Consider the following 18756-nt stretch of genomic DNA (forward strand, 5'->3'; position numbering starts at 1 on the left):
TGACCACGGTGCTGTTTCAGTGGCCATGTATCGCAGAGGGGACATCTTTCTCGCCCTATTTGGAACCTAAATATTTTACACCTGGCGGACTCCTCTCTAGATGATATCATAGCCACCGTGTAGGGGCGGGCAAGCCGTTCCCAAGTGTGTTATCCCTCAGCTATGGAATGATGGATTGCCATTGCTAAACATCAGCTTCACAATGCATTCATGCGTTTTAGCGCTGGTAAAGCTGCTGACATGAGGACGACTCGAGAATTTTACTATGCTGTTCTTCGTGACCTTTATGATACTGCTCGAGACGTCTGTTTAACAGTAATGAATGTTCACCGCGTGAAGTTGGAACTCCTGAAACTCAAAAGACTATATTAACATCGTTTTCGTTTGCTTTTCAAGCCACATTCGATTCTCCAGGATGAGTTGGCGTCTCTGTAAAATCCAATTCGACTTAGAACACAATCTCAAAAGATGTGTCTATCATTTGTTCTATAGATGGACGTGAGTGGTCATCCCAAATTGATATAATGCGTAATCTTTCTGGTATTTTTCCTGTCAGTGGAGTAGCATCAGACAGTATACCGTCTTCTAATTTGACTTCCTTCCTTGAAAGTGTTGTTAGGTCACATCTCCGTGAGTTTCTGGCAGCTTTCCACTGTGATGAAATATCTGACGTTGTACTTCGCTCTCCTTGCCGCACTTTGCCGGATTTGGATGTTTTAGTCCTCGTCACCACTGTTGATTCTTGACCCATAGGAATCAAGGGAGAGAATGTTGTCTGGTGGCCAGTACATTCTATCTACAACACAACTGCACACATGTATTAACGGAGTTCTTTATTTGCTTAAACGGGAAGCTACTTAACTTGTATAGATTCCATGTATTGTAGTACAAGCTCTTCTGTAATAGTCCACGTTAGGCTCACTGCTGGTAAAGTAAAAGTTCCGCTACAAACACTACGTTGGCCGCAGTGTACTGACATACGCCCACTTGGAGTTCGAGCTAGTGCACCAGTAACTGAGACAGACTGAGATTGCTACTGTGCCCTCTGGTGTGCGGCGGCGATCAAAATACTTGGGGTCGGGAGGATGTTGGCAGTGTGTTGCTTGCAAGTCTGTCTTTGGCCTCTCTCCTGATAGGTGCCCTAATATCGATCTCCTTGCTATATCTTTGCCGACAGGTATACTGGCGACAGCTTATGCCAGCACAGAATGGGCTTAACCAAGAATTTTATGTTAGGTTTTAACATCTACAGTGAATGAAGTGGCGCAAGGGGTGCGCATCACGCCCTCCTGTAAGGTAGGAAAAATTATTTTGATTCCGAAAAAGACGGGACGTCTGTCCATCGACCAGGTCCAACCGATAACTCTACTCGATTCTATCTATCTATCGCTTGAGCCTTGTCCCGCAGTTACGCAGGGTAAGCCATCGTTAAACGGATTTGGCAAGGTTACTGTTTAAGAGGTGGCCGGATGCCCTCCCTGCCGCGACCCCCCCCCCCCCCCCCCCCCCCCAGGACGGAATTAGTGCACCCCAACTGTCTGCATTGAGTGTAGTCCATGGAAAAGTGCGAATGTGTTGAGATGTCTGCGAGCCGTGCAACTGAGGCGGAACATGGGGACCAGCCCCGTATTCACCTAGCAGGATATGGAAAACCGCCTAAAAACCACATCCAGGCTGGCTGGCACACCGGCCCTCGTCGTGAATCCGTTGGGCGGATTCGATCCGGGGCCGGCGCGCTTACCTGAGTCCAGGAAACAGCGCGTCAGTGCTCTCGGCTTCCCTGGTGGGTGATAACTCTACTCGATTTGACTATGAAATCGTAGGGCAAACGATAAATAGCCGATTGTCGGATTTGCTTGCTGACATTGTCGTCCATTATCAAAGTTATCTCCCATGTCGTACTCTCCTGACTCCCATTTCTGAATGTCGTGATCTGTTCTTGATTGCTTCCACTGTTCCTGTGTCGGGAGCTTTGCTCTTAACTGATTTCAGACATGTTTCACCGAGGTAGTCGTGACTTTCTGTTGCAAGTGCTGACGGCTGTTGGTTTTAATAATGCTGCACGACAGATATTCATCTCTCCAATTACTGATATTCAGACGTCTGTTGGCGTGAAAGGACAATTCGTTCATCGTGATGTCTGTGAGCAGTCACCAATTCGTTTCTGCACATTGTCTGGTGTGTGTGCAGTACGAGGCCTGCCGCTGCGAGGACAATCCTCAATATTGCCGTGCCCGCTTTCATCACGTAACCTGCTTGCCCACCGACTAACTGTACTGCGATCGACAGCAGCATCTCCATACACCTTTCTCAACCCCTTGTGGATGTTCTCCACTGTCTCGTTCTTACAGCACAGGAATTCTATGACAGCACGTTGCTTCTGACGAACGTCAAGTGTAGCAGCCACCTTGAAGATATGCTGTGACGGCGCCACTCACGGGAACAGGTTGAACTAGGTTTGAAAGGGGAAGGATGTATCTACACACTGTAAAACTTTCACACATGCGGAATAAAAACGATATTTTTACAAAAATAGTGTGCATTTCTTTTGGAGTGACCCTCGTATTTATTTTTGATATTTGATTCTTTTTTAAAAGAAGGGAGGTTAAAGAAACTGCAACTACTTCTGCTGCTATAGAATAACATTGAAACCCTTAACCAATTACCCAGCTACTAATCTAATACAGAACTTGTAATCTGTTTGTTCATTTATTTTGGTGTATTTAATTGCAGGTGGTTGTTTTCACTAATGGATCCACCCTCATACTACCCGGTCAACAGCCATAGTCTGCTGGATTCCTTGGGCGTCGGGCAGCACGTCAGCAGCGTTTCCATTGTAGCGAGTGATTCCACCCACCACTGTTACTTCTTAAAGTCTGCACTTCCATGACCACTTGCACCGACGCAATATAGATTCTTGGGACAGTATTTCATTCTGTGGTCGTCGACCTCAGTCATCTTCTCTCCATCTATAGAGTCTGTTGTCTAGCGTGGACGGTAGCGTGATGACTTACGGTTGAATGGCTCGTGAAGTATTCCTTGGCCTTCCTGCAGCTGCGGTATCGTCCAAGATGGCCCAGGTCGACTCGCTCCTTAATGGTGCTTTGGGATCCCATATCTTTAATACCTGACCTCCATTACCCGCTGCATCTTCATAGAGCGTGCAGTCCCACAATGTGTGTTCTCGTGTGCCCACACTACCGCAGGCGCAGCTATCATTCATCTGTCTCCTTATTTTGTATAGATACGTGGCATAAGGGCCATGGCTAGTCAGATAATGTGTCAGTCCACTCTATGGGTTGACAAATTTCATTTTTAATCCCTCCCTGATGTTTCGGAGCTATTCGTGTGTTCTCCTGGCAGTGGCAGAAGTGTCTCATTCATTTTGTCATAGTTGTAATATGCGATCTTTTATTGCCTATTTCGTATTGGACTCAGTTCCAAGCACACTTCGTACTTGCATTTCATTGCCTTTCTTTAACCAGTAAGAGGTTCCTCTTTTACTAATTTCCAAGTCCAGCGGCATATTCCTAGACTTACTAACAATGCATCACCGGGGGTACTGTAGTAGGCGCCGTTAATCTTAGTAGCACGCCACGTTGAACTCTCCTCACCAGCTGCAGTCTATGAGCCGAGACGCTCTCACCATAGCCTACGCTGATGCTAATATATACTACTGTCCATTAAAATTGCTACACCACGAAGATGACGTGCTACAACCGCGAAATTTAACCAACAGGAAGAATATGCTGTCATATGCAAATGATTAGCTTTTCAGAGCATTCACACAAGGTTGGCGCCGGTGGCGACACCTAGAACATGCTGACCTGAGCAAAGTTCCAACCGATTTCTCATACACAAACAGCAGTTGACCGGCGTTGCCTGGTGAAACGTTGTTGTGATGCCTCGTGTATGGATGAGAAATGCGTACCATCACGTTTCCGACTTGTCTGATTGTAGCCTATCGCGATTGCGGTTTATCGTATCGCGATATTGCTGCTCGCTTTGGTCGAGATCCAATGACTGTTAGCAGAATGTGGAATCGGTGGGTTCAGGAGGGTAATACGGAACGCTGTGCTGGATCCCAACGGCCTCGTATTACTAGCAGTCGAGATAACAGGCAACTTATCCGCATGGCTCTAACGGATCGTGCAGCCACGTCTCGATCCCTGAGTCAACAGATGGGGATGTCTGAAAGACAACAACCACCTGCACGAACAGTTTGCAGCAGCATGGACTATCAGCTCGGAGACCATGGCTGCGATTACCCTTGATGTTGCACCACAGACAGGAGCGCCTCCGATGGTGTACTCAATGACGAACCTGGGTGCACGAATGGCAAAACGTCATTTTTTCGGATGAATCCGGGTTATGTTTACAGCATCATGACGGTCGCATCCGTGTTTGGCGACATCGTGGTGAACGCACATTGGCAGCGTGTATTCGTCATCGCCGTAGTGGCGTATCACCCGGCGTGATGCTATGGGGTGTCATTGGTTACACGTCTCGGTCACCTCTTGTTCGCATTGACGGCACTTTGGACAGTGGACGTTACATTTCAGATGTGCTACGACCCGTGGCACTACCCTTTATTCGAACTCTGCGAAACCCCACATTTCAGCAGGATAATGCACGACCTCAAGGTCCAGGTCCTGTACGGGCCTTTCTGGATACAGAAAATGTTCGACTGCTGCCCTGGCCAGCACATTCTCCAGATCTCTCTTCAATTGAAAACGCCTGGTCAATGGTGGCCGAGCAACTGGCTCGTCACAATACACCAGTCACTACTCTTGATGAAATGTGGTATCGTGTTGAAGCTGCATGGGCAGCTGTACCTGTACACGCCATCCAAGCTCTGTTTGACTCAATTCCTAGGCGTATTAAGGCCGTTATTACGGACAGAGGTGGTTGTTCTGGGTACTGATTCTCAGGATCTGTGCACCCAAATTGCGTGAAAATGTAATCACATGTTAGGTCTAGTATAATATATTTGTCCAATGAATATCCGTTTATCATCTATATTTCTTCTTGCTATAGCAATTTGAATGGCCAGTAGTATAGATTAGTGGTATACTTTGTGTGCAAGGGAAGCCGAAATTGACTATTTGCAATGGTTATAATTATATTCTTTACGTTGGTACCTTTCCTTCCTGCTTCCTCTATATGATGTGCAAATTTACGAGATTACTCCAGAAATACTCCTAGATACCTCGTTACTACGCTTCTCCTAATCGTTACATCATATAATTTTATTTTAGGGTTTCTTATTAGGTTCCCTTTCATCAGGAGGTACGTTGTTTCGTAAGATACCTGGAGTCACCACTTACAACGAACAGCACGTTATCTGCAAATACCTCCAGCATCATTCGAAGTAATGTAGTAGGCTCCCGTTAATCTTAGTAGCACGCCTCGTTGAACTCTTCACCGCTGTCATGTAACTTCTGTAGTATAGACTCCTGTGCTACATCTCAAAACTCCAATCCACACACTGTTCCCTGCTGACAACCGTCTGTTATTGTCTTCATTATTTCCTTTCCTGGGCGAAGGCTCATCCCGTATATCAGTCTGTGGTCTTGTAATCATTTGAGTAATTGCTTTTCGTACATCTTGCCGAGAAAGCTCAAAAGACAACTTGAATTTTAGGTTTTGGATATCATTGGATCCTTATCTTGACCTTTACTAATTATTACCATTTCAGCGTTCTTCCACGGTGCAGGATCCCTACCTTGCAACAGACACCCATATCGCACAAGTAACTATCTAATAGTTCATATAATGCTTGTATTACTTCAGCAGGAATCTCGTCCGATCCTGGAAATTTTTTCTTTTTCAGTCTTGAAATTATATGCCTAATTTCTTCTTATGCGAATGGGTACACAAGTATACTGTACCTATATTCTTTCCATAACATTTCCCGTAACCTACGCTGATCATCTTCACGCCTTCTTCTCCATCGTCAGGAAGTAGTGTCTCCATTAGCAGGGCAGCTAACAGTTCCCAACATTCTGTTACCATCCCTTCACTCCTTCTGGGCGTGGATGAGACTCTTCTTTCCTGTATTGTTAGGGGCTTGATTTCATTTTTGTGGCTCTGTTTGTCTTCTTTCTTTATGTAGTTAATAAACAAAAATTATTGCGGGCCACGACTGGAAACGATTCTTTCTCGTCTTTTTGAAGTGGCGGAAACTTGTAGCAATAAGTCCTATTTTGTTTCTTTCACTCTCAGTAGCAAGTTTTAAGGTTCCGACAAAAAATAAGCAAACAAATAAATATTTAAAAAAAGAAGGCCAGTACCATATGTGGGACCGTCACTATGGTGGGCATCGTGACCAGGCCTCGGGATTCGACCCTTACCCATCTCGTATCCACCCAGCCTAAAGCTGACTGCGTCCGTTCTTTCCTGTCGCTACAAGCATAGAAAAAAAACTGCGTCATGAATTGTAAGTTGTGAAATGAAAAAGAAAATAATTGCCTGGTAAGCAAGAGATCTCGTGTTCGAATCCCTGTATGACACATATTTTCCCTCGTTGTCACTGATTCGCCAAAAAACAGAAGAAAAGGAAAGAAAAATCCTTTTGATGGCACGAATCTCTGTGGCCCCTTTGCAGGCATTTTTTATTTCTGACAATTTATCGACACATTATATCTGCTCCGGTCTCCGCAGAAGACTGACCACTTTTTGGTGAGTTCGTGCTTGGCTACCACGGAGCCTCAGCCTTTGCAGCACCTCTTCTCTTCCAGTGCTGCATGTCTGTCCTCCTGCTTTTATTTTTCTCGCCCGTTGCGGATATTTTCGGGAATGCGTTCTGCAGTTTCGGTAGCCCGTCTAGGGCTTTCTTCGTTGTCCATCTCTTCCTCTTACCCCGCTTTGGCGTTTGAGTTTCCTCGATGGTTTCTTTCCATCCTGTGCACTCCTGAAGGTCGACCCAGCGTTTGACGCGTAACAGGGTAATGCGTAATACCGAGCCCGGGTCGACAGGTATGATTCGCACGTACCCATTGGTACAGCCATGGCCCAGGGAGGAGTGATCACCTGAGCTGTTACCTTTCCAATTGCCAATTCGTTCCTCTGTCTGGAGTTTGGGGGGAGGGGGGGGGGGATTAAGTGTGAACAGTCACCTAATGCAAGTAAGCCCCCTTCTGGGCGGACCACCAGTTGAAAGGAGCGCGCCAACACATACGCTGGCAATAATGGGATCTTTTCGCAATGAGTCAATTACCATTTCAGTCTACTTCTAAAAGTAAACAGAATGAGGCTATAGGAGACTCACCCAGCTGCACCTTGGTTCCTCGTGGCATTACGTGATAAAGAAGGTCGGTCCTTTGCTTTGGTATATGGTTAATCCGTTTATTATTCAGAAAGGTGTTGATGCAGTTGCAGGCCCTGTGAAGTCCTGCTCTTGCATATGTAATGGAACTTTGTTTCTGGAGACCAATTGTGATTTTCGAGCCCTTTAACTGTTTACAACTTCGTTCCTTCACAGCTACCTATTCGTATCAAGGCCAAACATTCGCTGTTATTTAAACTAAACTGCTTTATGATTTGACTGAGGGAGAAATTCGAACTTCTCTGAGATCAGGGCCTCACTGCGATCCGTTAGGTAATGAAAATGGCTGATGCACGTTAGATCGAGTGGTGCTATGAAGGCATCATGGTCCGATGTGTTGCTACCAGTGTCAACGTTACACAACACACACACTGTCAAAACACGGCCAAATATTTTACTTGGGATGCTCACGAGGGCGATCGCCCACCTCCTTCTCCCCGCTGTATCAATTGGAATGGCGACCATCCCACCTCTTCCCACGGACGTCCCGTGTATCTCGATGAAACGGCCGTCGAGGAGATACAGGTGAAGGAAAAAGTATCTTAATCTATAGCTTAAGTTGTTGGCTAGTCGAAAGTCTCGCATTTTACCTTTCGGCTCTTATAGTATTGTTCTTGCTACGCCTGACTCCATGAAGGACATGGCCATGTAGATTTCAGTTCTGCAGTTGTGAAATCATCCAGTGTTATTGGAGCATCCTTGTCTTCTTCTCCTACAGCTGTGGAACAAGCCACCAAATCTTCGCCCCTGGTCACGAAATCAGTTGCTACACAACTGGCAATCCAGAAAGAACAAAAGAAATACTGCCACGAAGTCTTTTACGTCCCTCCAGCCGACAAACGTCTGAGTCGTCGTCTGCCAACCTTAAAGGCTCTAAGAAATCTAATAAAGGCAAGCTGTCTTCTCGTTCCTCGACTTGAGGATCCTTTTCAGCAATGTAGCCGCGTGATACCTAACATAGCCGACTTCCATTTCGACGGTGCGCACCGCCTATCATTTTTCTGCCCTGGAATCCGCAGGTCGACCCAGGGAGAACGCAGACACCTCTGTAGATTTCATGCAACGAGATCCTCCAGACTGTGTGCTCTGTAGCACTGAGTCTTCAAAGACTGGCACTAGGCACCTGCTGAAGTCGCTACCCTTCATTTGTTGCCTTCTCCCCATTCCCTGTTACGACTCTTCTACACTGGAACGTTCGTGGCATTAGAACCATCAAGGAGGAATTATGGCTGCTCTTGGAATCGCACTGTCCGATTTTTTCTGTCTCCAAGAAACAAAATTGCGTCCTCACGACCACTTTGACGTCCCACATTTCCTTCCAGTTCGCTTTGACCTTCCTCCCAAGGACGGCATTTCATCTCACGGAGGAGTCACGCTGCTCATCTGGGATAATGTTCATAGCCAAACCATCTCATTGACCACACCTGGCTGCAATTTGTTGCAGTTCGCATTTTCATTCCTCGTTTACACTTTCCTCTTTGTAATGTCTACATCCTTCCGTCATTGGCTGCCACCAGGGTAGGCTTCCCCCAGCTTTATGATCAGCTCCCTCGCCCTTTTTGCTGCTCAGCGACTTTAACGCCCACCGTCCCCTTTGAGGCTCTTCAAGAACCTATCCGAGAGGTTCTCTCTTGGCTGACCTTCTCAATCAACACATCTGCCTTAACACTGGAGCACCCAAATTCCTTTTAGACTCCACGCACGGCTATTCCCATTCGACCACTTGTTCTCCACTGCCCAGCTTGCCAGTCACCGTGATCCATTGTCTCTGACACGTACTCGAGCGTCCATTTCCCATGGTCTGTCTGTTCCCTGACTCCTACCCCACTTTTGTGTAAGCTCCCTGGCGATCTTCGACGAACATCTCTCCAGTTGTGATGACTTCCTTCATCCTGTGTCCCGGATCCCTAGAGAACTGATGCGTGCCGCGAAGCGATTCGCGTCCCGAGACGTTCTCTCCGCGTTTCTAAGCGTTATCCTACGATGAAGAACTGTATTCGTTGTAAACAATTATGTACGTAGTGTCGTCGCATTCTTCGGGATAGGAAAAAAGGTAGCTAGATTTCATTTACTAGTTGTTTTAACAGTTTCATTCCCTCTTCCGCCATGTGGGGCAACCTATGTAGGCTTTCTGGGACCAGGCTCCATTCCCCGATTTCCGGCCGGACTGAATCAGATGATATCATTGTGGACTTCTCCAACACCTTGGGCCACTATTTTGCACAGATGTCGGACTCTGCCCACAAACAAACCACCTTTCTCCGTAGGAAACGAGTGGAGGGGGCTCGGATGATACCCTTCTCCTCTCAGAATCGTGAATGTTACAATTACGTCTTTACTATGAGGTAGGCAGACCAAGCTCTCGCTTCATCCTGATCTTCACCACCCCCTTTCTCCCCCAGGGCGAGAAGATGTTCACATTCAGATGTTGCAGCTCCTTTAATTTTTGGGAATCAGTTTCTAGCTTTGTGCATACAGTCACATCTGGGCGGGTGCACGTTCCCCAGACGTTGGCGTGAAGCCACCGTCATACCAATATCTGAGTCCAGTAAGGACGAACACGATCGTTATAGCTACCACCTCACTTCTTTCAGTAGGTGTGTTTGCAAGGTGATGGAACGTATGATTGATGGCCAGCTAACATGGCGGCTCGAGTCTCGCAATCTACTAACCACTGCACAATGTAGTTTTGAACGCACCGTTCTGCAGCTGACCATCTCGTCATTTTGTTAACCTATGTCATGAACGGTTTTCTGGAAAAAGCCTACAACACTTGTTGGAGGACTGGTATCCTGTGCCATAATTCTTTCAGGAATTTTTAAAAGGTACATGTGGGCTCGCTCTTCTCGGACACCTTTATCCAGGTGAACAGAGTGCCTCAAGCCTCTGACCTGGGCGTCGTCCTCTTTGCTATAGCCATTAACCCTGTTATGGTCGATAATATCCTGCCAGGTACACTATGTGATCAAAAGTATCTGGACACCCCAAACTCATACGTTTTTCATATTAGGTGCATTTTGCTGCCACCTGTTGCCACATACTCCTTACCAGCGACCTCAGTAGTCATTAGACATCGTGAGACAGCAGAATGGGGATCTCTGCGGAACTCACGGACTTCGAACGTGGTCAGGTGATTGGGTGTCACACGTCTGTACGAGAGATTTCTACACTCCTGAGCATCCCTAGATTCCGATGCGGTAGTGAAGTGGGAACGTGAAGGGACACGTACAGCACAAAAGCGTACAGGCCGACCTCATCTGTTGACTGACAGAGACCGCCAACAGAGGGTCGCAATGCGTAATAGGCAGACATCTATCCAGACCATCACACAAGGATTCCAAATTGCATTATGATCCACTGCAAGTACTATGACAGTTAGTTGGGTGGTGAGAAAACTTGTATTTCATGGCCCAGCGGCTGCTCATAAGCAACACATCATGCCGGTAAATGGGAAACGACGCCTCGCTTGATTTAAGGAGCGTAAAAATTGCACAATTGAACAGTGGAAAAACGTTGTGTGAAGTGACGAATCACGGTACACAATATGACGATCCGGTGGCAGGGTATGGGTACGCTGAATGCCCGGTGAACGCTATCTGCCAGAGTGTGTAGTGCCAACAATAAAATTCAGAGGCGGTGGTGTTATGGTGTGGTCGTGTTTCTCATGGAGGAGGCTTCCATCCTGTGGTGTCACCGCCAGACACCACACTTGCTAGGTGGTAGCTTTAAATCGGCAGCGGTCCATTAGTACATGTCGGACCCGCGTGTCGCCACTTTCAGTGATAGCAGACCGAGCGCCACCACACGGCAGGTCTAGAGAGACTGACTAGCACTCGCCCCAGTTGTACAGACGACGTAGCTAGCGATGCACACTGACGAAGCCTCGCTCATTTGCAGAGCAGATAGTTAGAATAGCCTTCAGCTAAGTCAATGGCTACGACCTAGCAAGGCGCCATAGCAATTGATAGTTATCGTATGAAGCATGTCTCATAAAGAACGATGTACACAAATGATGGATTAAAGTTAAGTATTCCAGGAGCTACGTACTTTTCTTCATAGCATTCATTACGTATCCTGTTGCAGACCTATCTCTATCCTGCGTGAGTTAACGCGTGCATTTCGGCTACTTCCGAGTGGCGTGGTTTTCTTGTTACGCCACAACACATCCTTTGTTGCTTTGCGTGGCGGTGTCACAGCACAGGCCTACATTGATGTTTTACCCACGTTCTTGCTTCCCACTGTTGAACAGCAATTCGGGGATGACGACTGCATCTTTCAACGCGATCGAGCACCTGTTCATAATGCACGGCATGTGGAGGAGCGGTTACACGACAATAACATCCCTGTAATGCACTGGCCTGCACAGTCCTGACCTGAATCCTACAGAACACCTTTGGGATGTTTCGGAACGCCGACTTAGTGACAGACCTCACCGACACCTCGATGCATCTCCTTAGTGCAGCACTCAGTGAAGAATGGGCTGCCATTCCCCAAGATACCTTCCAGCACCTGATTGAACGTGTGCCTGCGAAAGTGGAAGCTGTCATAAAGGCTAAAGGTGGCCTAACACCATTCTGAATTCCAGCATTACCGATGGAGGGCGCCACGAACTTGTAAGTCATTTTCAGCCATGTGTCGGGATGCATTTGACCACATAGCATATTTCTGGCTCAGTTTTCATGGATGACTTTGCGATCTATTGCAGTTCTCCTCGGACTTGTCTCCATGAGCAGCGTGGCCAGTGATGTCTCGATCGTCTTTACTCCTGGAGCATCGACAATAGCTTTGCTCTTTCTTTCGAAGAAAGTACGAAATTCTTGGGGCTCATGCTTGATAGCAAACTTTTTTGGTCCTCCCCATCGTCTTACCTGGTCGCACGCTCTATCCTGTCCCTCAAGATCCTACGTGTCCTAAACAGTACTTCCTGGGGAGGAGATGAGATCACCTTCCTCAGTTTGTACCGATCCCTTGTCCGTTCTAAAGTAGACTACGGGTGGTTCATTTATTCGTCTGCACGTCTGTCAGCTTAATTTCGCACTACCTTCCACGTTCCCAATGGATGTGAACCCTTCACCACCTTGGATTCGTGTGGCGGCCCTTGTTTATCTTGGACTTCATTCGCTTCCTAAGGAAACTGCTCCGTATTCGATCTACTGCTTTAAATTTCTCGACCTTCGCACGCAACTTAGCTACGGAACCTTGGTGTACACTGATGATTCTAAGACTGATCACGGTGTGAGGTGTACCTTCGTCACTGGCATCGATCATTTTAGGTATCAGTTTCCATAACATTGCTCGATTTTTACAGCCTCTACCAGGCCACCCACGACATCCAACGACACAGGCTTTTTAATTGTGTCATATGATCCAATTCTCTCAGTGCCCTTCAGAGCCTCTGAGTGCTGTAAACTGTCCATTAGTGCAACGGGTCCAACAAGTCTTTTACTTACTCGCTGTTGAGGGTATATGGTCAAATCGGTCTGACGGGAAATGGGGTTGCTGACGCTGTTGCCAAGGCTGCAGTCCTCTTACCTCTGCCTATTACCTCTTCCATTCCTTCGGTTACTCTCCGTGTTGCCATCTGTCGGCAGAACGCGTCACTTTGGCAGCAACACTGCTCTTCTCTTCAAGGGAACAGGCTATGGGGAATTAAACCTCTCCTACAGGTATAGCCGACCTCTTGGTACTCTCGTTAGCTACTTTACTTATTGGGCACTGTCTTTTTTACGATCTGCATTTGCTAAGTGGTGATCCACCACGGCCGGCCGAAGTGGCCGTGCGGTTAAAGGCGCTGCAGTCTGGAACCGCAAGACCGTTACGGTCGCAGGTTCGAATCCTGCCTCGGGCATGGATGTGTGTGATGTCCTTAGGTTAGTTAGGTTTAACTAGTTCTAAGTTCTAGGGGACTAATGACCTCAGCAGTTGAGTCCCATAGTGCTCAGAGCCATTTGAACCATTTTTTTGATCCACCACGACTCTGTACTCATTGTCATGAACTTTTGATGGTTCGCCATTTCATGACCGAATGTCCTTTTTGTAGCAGCCTACGTTCCAGTGCATGTTCGCCGTCTGAGTTATCGGCTGCTTAAGCGAAAGACTCGCGGGTTGTCGACCACGTTTTACTTTTTATACGACGTGAAGGACATTTAGTCTCTAGCTCGGGACCTTCACTGTCTGTACGGCGTGTTTTGTTGACTTCTCTGCAAAGATAAGTCCTAGTTTCTAGCTCTCATTCCTTCCGTCGACTGGGACTGACGTTCAGTCTCTTTTAACTTCGTTTACTTCTTAGTGTTTTAAGATTATGATACGGGCGCTTATTACCTCAGTTGGTTCTGCGTCCTAAAACAAAACAACAACAAAAATCTGCTTCGGTCATACATTAAATTAAGTAACGTATCTTTATTCGAATAATTCTACAGTATAAAAAAATTCTGTACAGAAAATAAAAGTCCAAGTAGCTTCTTCTGTCTTTGTTAAAGTACATTGTCGATGAGCAGAATATTATAAATAAGCCACAGTGATGAGAATAAACACTTCAGAAGAAGTATATGCTCCTCAAGTGATTACACCCAACAAACCAGCTTACTTTTTTCAGGTACTTTACGTGTGACGTCGAAATAGCTCATACGCAAGGTATAACAAGGCATCTGTCCCTTGCACCCCTCACGTACGTATTTAGTGGCATAATTGTCCAAGTACGTTAATTAGTTGTCTCTGTAGTTTCTCGTTTCTTCAGTTCTTCTATCAGCAGCTTCTTAGAAATTTTTCCTGCAGCAGTCCTTGGCAGCCTGTCGATGAAGACCACTCCGCCTCGTAATTTCTTGTGATCAGAAACTTGACCTACAATAAATAAAAAGACAATGGGATTTAATAAATGAATATGCCAGTAGTTAAAAACAATAAACGTCTTAAAATATGACAATGTGCAAGTAAGAAATATCTGTTGTTATGGTTTAAAAAAATTCTAAAACTATCCTCTACATTAATACTGCATATGTATACTGTGATTCAGTATAAAATATGAGACGGCGTGTGTTTTATTGTGCCATATGTTACTTTTTGTTTCCGTTCCACTCACGGATGTGAGAGCTGTCATGAGTGGAATGCAACGTCTGGAAACTTTCCAAGCATGTTTCGAGTGATACGCGTCAGCTTTCTTAAATTTCTCGACAATTAAGATTTTCTTGCACTTCAGTTACACTTTCTAAAGTCAGTCAAACAAGTCTACGAAGTTTCGTGCTGCCGTTCTCCGAAAACACTACATGTCTTCTGTTAGCACGGTATGTATACCTCACATTTGAGCAATATGCTAGTGTTATAAATAATTCCTGTAATAGGCCAACTATAGTTTCCCAGTACCCTGCCAATAAATTTGAGTCTCTCATTTACTTCAGGACTGCCAGAGTTTGTGTGATCGACTCACTTCATATCTCGACGTGTTCATATTCACAAGGATTTGGCTCATTTCGAAGATAGGCTTTGCAAACGATATAAGATCCACGACGTGACAGTAAGTGAACTACTTGGTAATTTGAGGGAACATGTATAACAGTTCTTCTACAAAATCCAGTTATTTCATCTGTCTAAACTCCTTGGAAAATTCTGTTGACCGGTTACAGCTCTATACCACAGTGGTCCTTTCTCTTTAAGTTGAATGTGTTACACACACGTAATACCATGGTCCTCCTTCGATATGACGACGAAGTACGTCGATTAATCAGTGTACACTGGGTCTCCATGAAAAATTATTTTTGAAAACAGTCGATGCAACTCACCTCTTAGTAAAGCTTTTAGTGTCGTGCTTCGCTACAGAGAGAAGCATCCCAGTGGGTAATACTTTTAATCCAAACTGTGCAGTCTAATCATCCTGGCTTTGGTTTAGCATAATTTACCTTACGGTATCAGAGAAATAAATGGATGCTTCTTTAAAAAGCCGTTGCTGGCGTTGTTAATGATGTATAAATGATAAAATACTGGCCTGTCATGTAGCGTATTGATGTCTACTTGGTGCTATAAAGTCCTTATTTACTTCACCATACTGTATAGCTGCATTGGATTCCTTCGTCAAATCGGAGACGATTTTCATACGAAACTATGTTATTTGGGGAGGATCGGTTTGAAACGTTACTGACGAGACGATAAATTCTAGGCTGTATTTTATCTTTCCAAAATCCTGTCCTACTCTGGGCTCCATTGTCCCGCTCTTGTCTCAACGTTAGCCCTAGTTGCAACGCCACACATTGAGCTCCTGAACCCAGCTTTACTCCTACTAAAATTTTCAAGTCGAAGTCAGTATACCATCAGCTTCTGGATATAATTATTTCTTCTTGCAAAATTGCGGTTAAAGAACATCCACCTATTGTCAAGGAACGATTGAGCTCGAAGCGTAACTTCACGCAGATTTAATCTATAAGGTGTCAAGAAAACGTGGGCAGCTATTTACCGTGAAATTCAAACCGATTGCCTCACAGATGACGTACACAGAAGGGCGCTAAAGGGACAATTTAAAAGTGGTGCATTTTGTAATAAAACCGTATTGATGGTCGATTTTCATATTACTATTATTGGGATCGATTCTTAGTTTCATCATCAACCCTTGCGACAGCGTGTGGTCGAGATTAACTCGTCTTCAGTTTATAAGTGGCCGTAAATCCTCTCAATATGTGTCTTATTAAATTAAAGTTCGTCCAAAATGATGAATTATCTCCGTATAAATTTGGTATAAGTGGCTCCATACCACTCCATATACACTGTCGCTGAAACGCAGTTTAAAGTTCGACTTAATAAAGTTTATTTTCATCCAAATGCTCGTCAATACCAGTAAGTTAGCTTTGGGTGTCAACGTATTGAGAGCAGAACGTGTTTATCATAAACACGACTTAAAAGTAATATTAAGTAAGTCTGTGTTATCATAACGTTCAGTAAATCGTGCCCCCGAATGCAAAATAAAGTTTTTTGACATTTACCGAAATAATTATAGGTTTAACTTTCTGTACACTTAATTTGTCTAAGTTTAGTAGAATTCCGACAAAACTCCAGACGTTATTATAATTCCAGCTCTCCACACACAGAAATCGGCTGAGTACCTAGGCTCACGAGAAGTAAACGGTCTTCAACACGGAGCTACTGGAAACATTAAGTTCGATTCGCGAATGACCCAAAGTTTTAAGCAGTTGCTAGCTAATGGTACCGTTCCATTAGCACACAAAGCGACGCAGGATTCACTTCCGCATGCTGCATGAACTAGCCTTTTTTCGCTTACTCTCACGTCCTCTTCATATACGCTCGGCTAACGCTTGTACATCAACTGCGACATACGCGTGTCTGGCAGTTCGACAAAACATTGAAAACGCGTCGTTGTCACCTATATCTACATCCAGGATCGCAGCAAATTAAGTCTCCTATTCAGTAAATAAACGTATTTGGCGTTGACCAGACCCTTTTAACGAACTGTGTCACATCTTCGCTGTCACAGATATTTGTATTCTGAGACTTAGTTTCTTTACCTTTCGACACTGCCACCTGTTGTGATAATCATCCACCTGACACGTAATCAATGTGATATCTAACGTTCCACAGCGTGGCTCTGTATTTATTAATAACTAGCGCAATTACGTCTGCAGTACATTATTTGTTAATGTGGATAAATTTTGTGGATGGAAACTTCTTGGGCTATCAGACGAGTAATAGCGTCGTCCTGTGGAAACTTTTCTACTCTTTATTTTCTCGCTTCGCCTGAAGATAATGAACAGGAAGCCAGTCGAAGCTTCGCTTGAAGAGGTTAATGTTATTCAACTTAAAACCCGAGGAAATTTACTCCGTGAAACATCACGAAAAATCACACATTCTCAGTACCCTTATTCTATGTGCTACGTCAAAAGTTACGTACAGTCTTTGCACATCACAATATATCACGGCATGGGGAGTTTTTCCCATATCAGAGAATAAGCGCACAATTTTATTCTCAGTAGCACGTCACGGACTCATCTTCACAAGCAACGGTTTTCTGACAGACCACCATAGATAAAAGTAATAATAACCGAGCTGCATGCCCTAAAGCGCGGAATATGCAACAGATGAATATGTGATCACGAGGAATGGTTCAAATGGCTCTGAGCACTATGCGACTTAACTTCTGAGGTCATCAGTCGCCTAGAACTTAGAACTAATTAAACCTAACTAATCTAAGGATATCACACACATCCATGCCCGAGGCAGGATTCAAACCTGCGACCGTAGCGGTCGCTCGGCTCCAGACTGTAGCGTCTAGAACCGCACGGCCACTCTGGCCGGCCACGAAGAATGCAGCCGACAAATTTGCAGTCTATGGCAGAGCAGTACGGCGCTCCATTACTTTGCACTACGGAGGACAGCGTACTCACTGTCGACAAAGTGTGCCACTTGGTCCTCAGAGACGGGCTCGCCTGGCTTCAGCACGACGTAGGCCCTGGGCAGCTCTGCAGCCAGAGGGTCCGGCACCCCCACCACCGCCGCCTCCAGCACGGCCGGGTGTCGGCAGAGCAGCGCCTCCAGCTGCGCAGATGGCACCTGCAGAGTAACCACCAAGAAGGAAAATGTACTCTCTCTCTCTCTCTCTCTCTCTCTCTCTCTCTCTCCAGTGATGGCGAGACACCTGGTGTCTACAGATAGTGGGGTTACAGCGCATTGCACACAGTGACAAATGTGTATTTCCATTGACTGACCTGTTAGATCTTGGTAGAATATTTTATTTATGATCAATGAAAACACACTCGACCCTTGTGTAATAGTCTACAGTATTATTATTTTAATTTAAAAACCGCGTTTCAACAGTTACGCCATCGCGAGGTGGAAAGATCAATATGGGTGGCCTTGAATTATCTTTTAGGATCAAAGATTTTAAACTAGTGCATCTTCAGAGTATCGCAGTTGACAATTATCAATGTTTGTTTAGGATTTAAGTGAGAGGAATCGTTTAAGTGAAAATCCAATGTAAAATTGTTGAACTGAATAAAATATATGAAGCATTAAATAACTAAATGTACAACAAATTACAATAACTGTTCTGAGAAAGAAAACAAACTGACCGAGTGATAAAATGCCCACAGGAGGTAGAACGTAGCTGTGTACTGAAGCTGGTGAATTCATTACCCATCGAGGAGAACCAATTGTATGAATGCGTGGTGTCTATTCTTTCGGACCTGTCCGAAAGAAGCTTGACACCACACATTCATGTAAAGAAAAAGTTTTTGGCAAGGCAATTGCAGCTATAGTAACTGAAATAAAATTAAAAAATGGGGCATGTAGGTAGGAGGGTTAATTTCCTTGAATTTATCTTACTGGGAGGCTACCATCATCCATCTACACTACTGCCCATTAAAATTGCTACACCACGAAGATGATGTGCTACAGACGCGAAATTTAGCCGACAGGAAGAAGATGCAGTGATA

At 45.2% G+C, this 18756-nt stretch overlaps 1 protein-coding gene across 1 annotated transcript in view; it reads right to left on the bottom strand.

The window, feature by feature from the left end:
• Positions 1 to 13784: 13784 nt before the first annotated feature.
• LOC124622561 (4-coumarate--CoA ligase 1-like) overlaps positions 13785 to 18756 on the bottom strand; it is an 82774-nt gene continuing 77802 nt past the window's right edge. Inside the window, exons 7-8 of the mRNA XM_047148301.1 lie at positions 17710 to 17875; positions 13785 to 14167 (exon numbers count right to left, since the gene is read on the bottom strand). Coding sequence (XP_047004257.1) covers positions 14028 to 14167; positions 17710 to 17875 — 306 coding nt within the window. The 3' untranslated portion in view covers positions 13785 to 14027. The remainder of the gene's footprint in view (positions 14168 to 17709; positions 17876 to 18756) is intronic.

The sequence above is a fragment of the Schistocerca americana genome, chromosome 7 (assembly GCF_021461395.2).
Source record: "Schistocerca americana isolate TAMUIC-IGC-003095 chromosome 7, iqSchAmer2.1, whole genome shotgun sequence".
Lineage (NCBI taxonomy): Eukaryota > Metazoa > Arthropoda > Insecta > Orthoptera > Acrididae > Schistocerca > Schistocerca americana.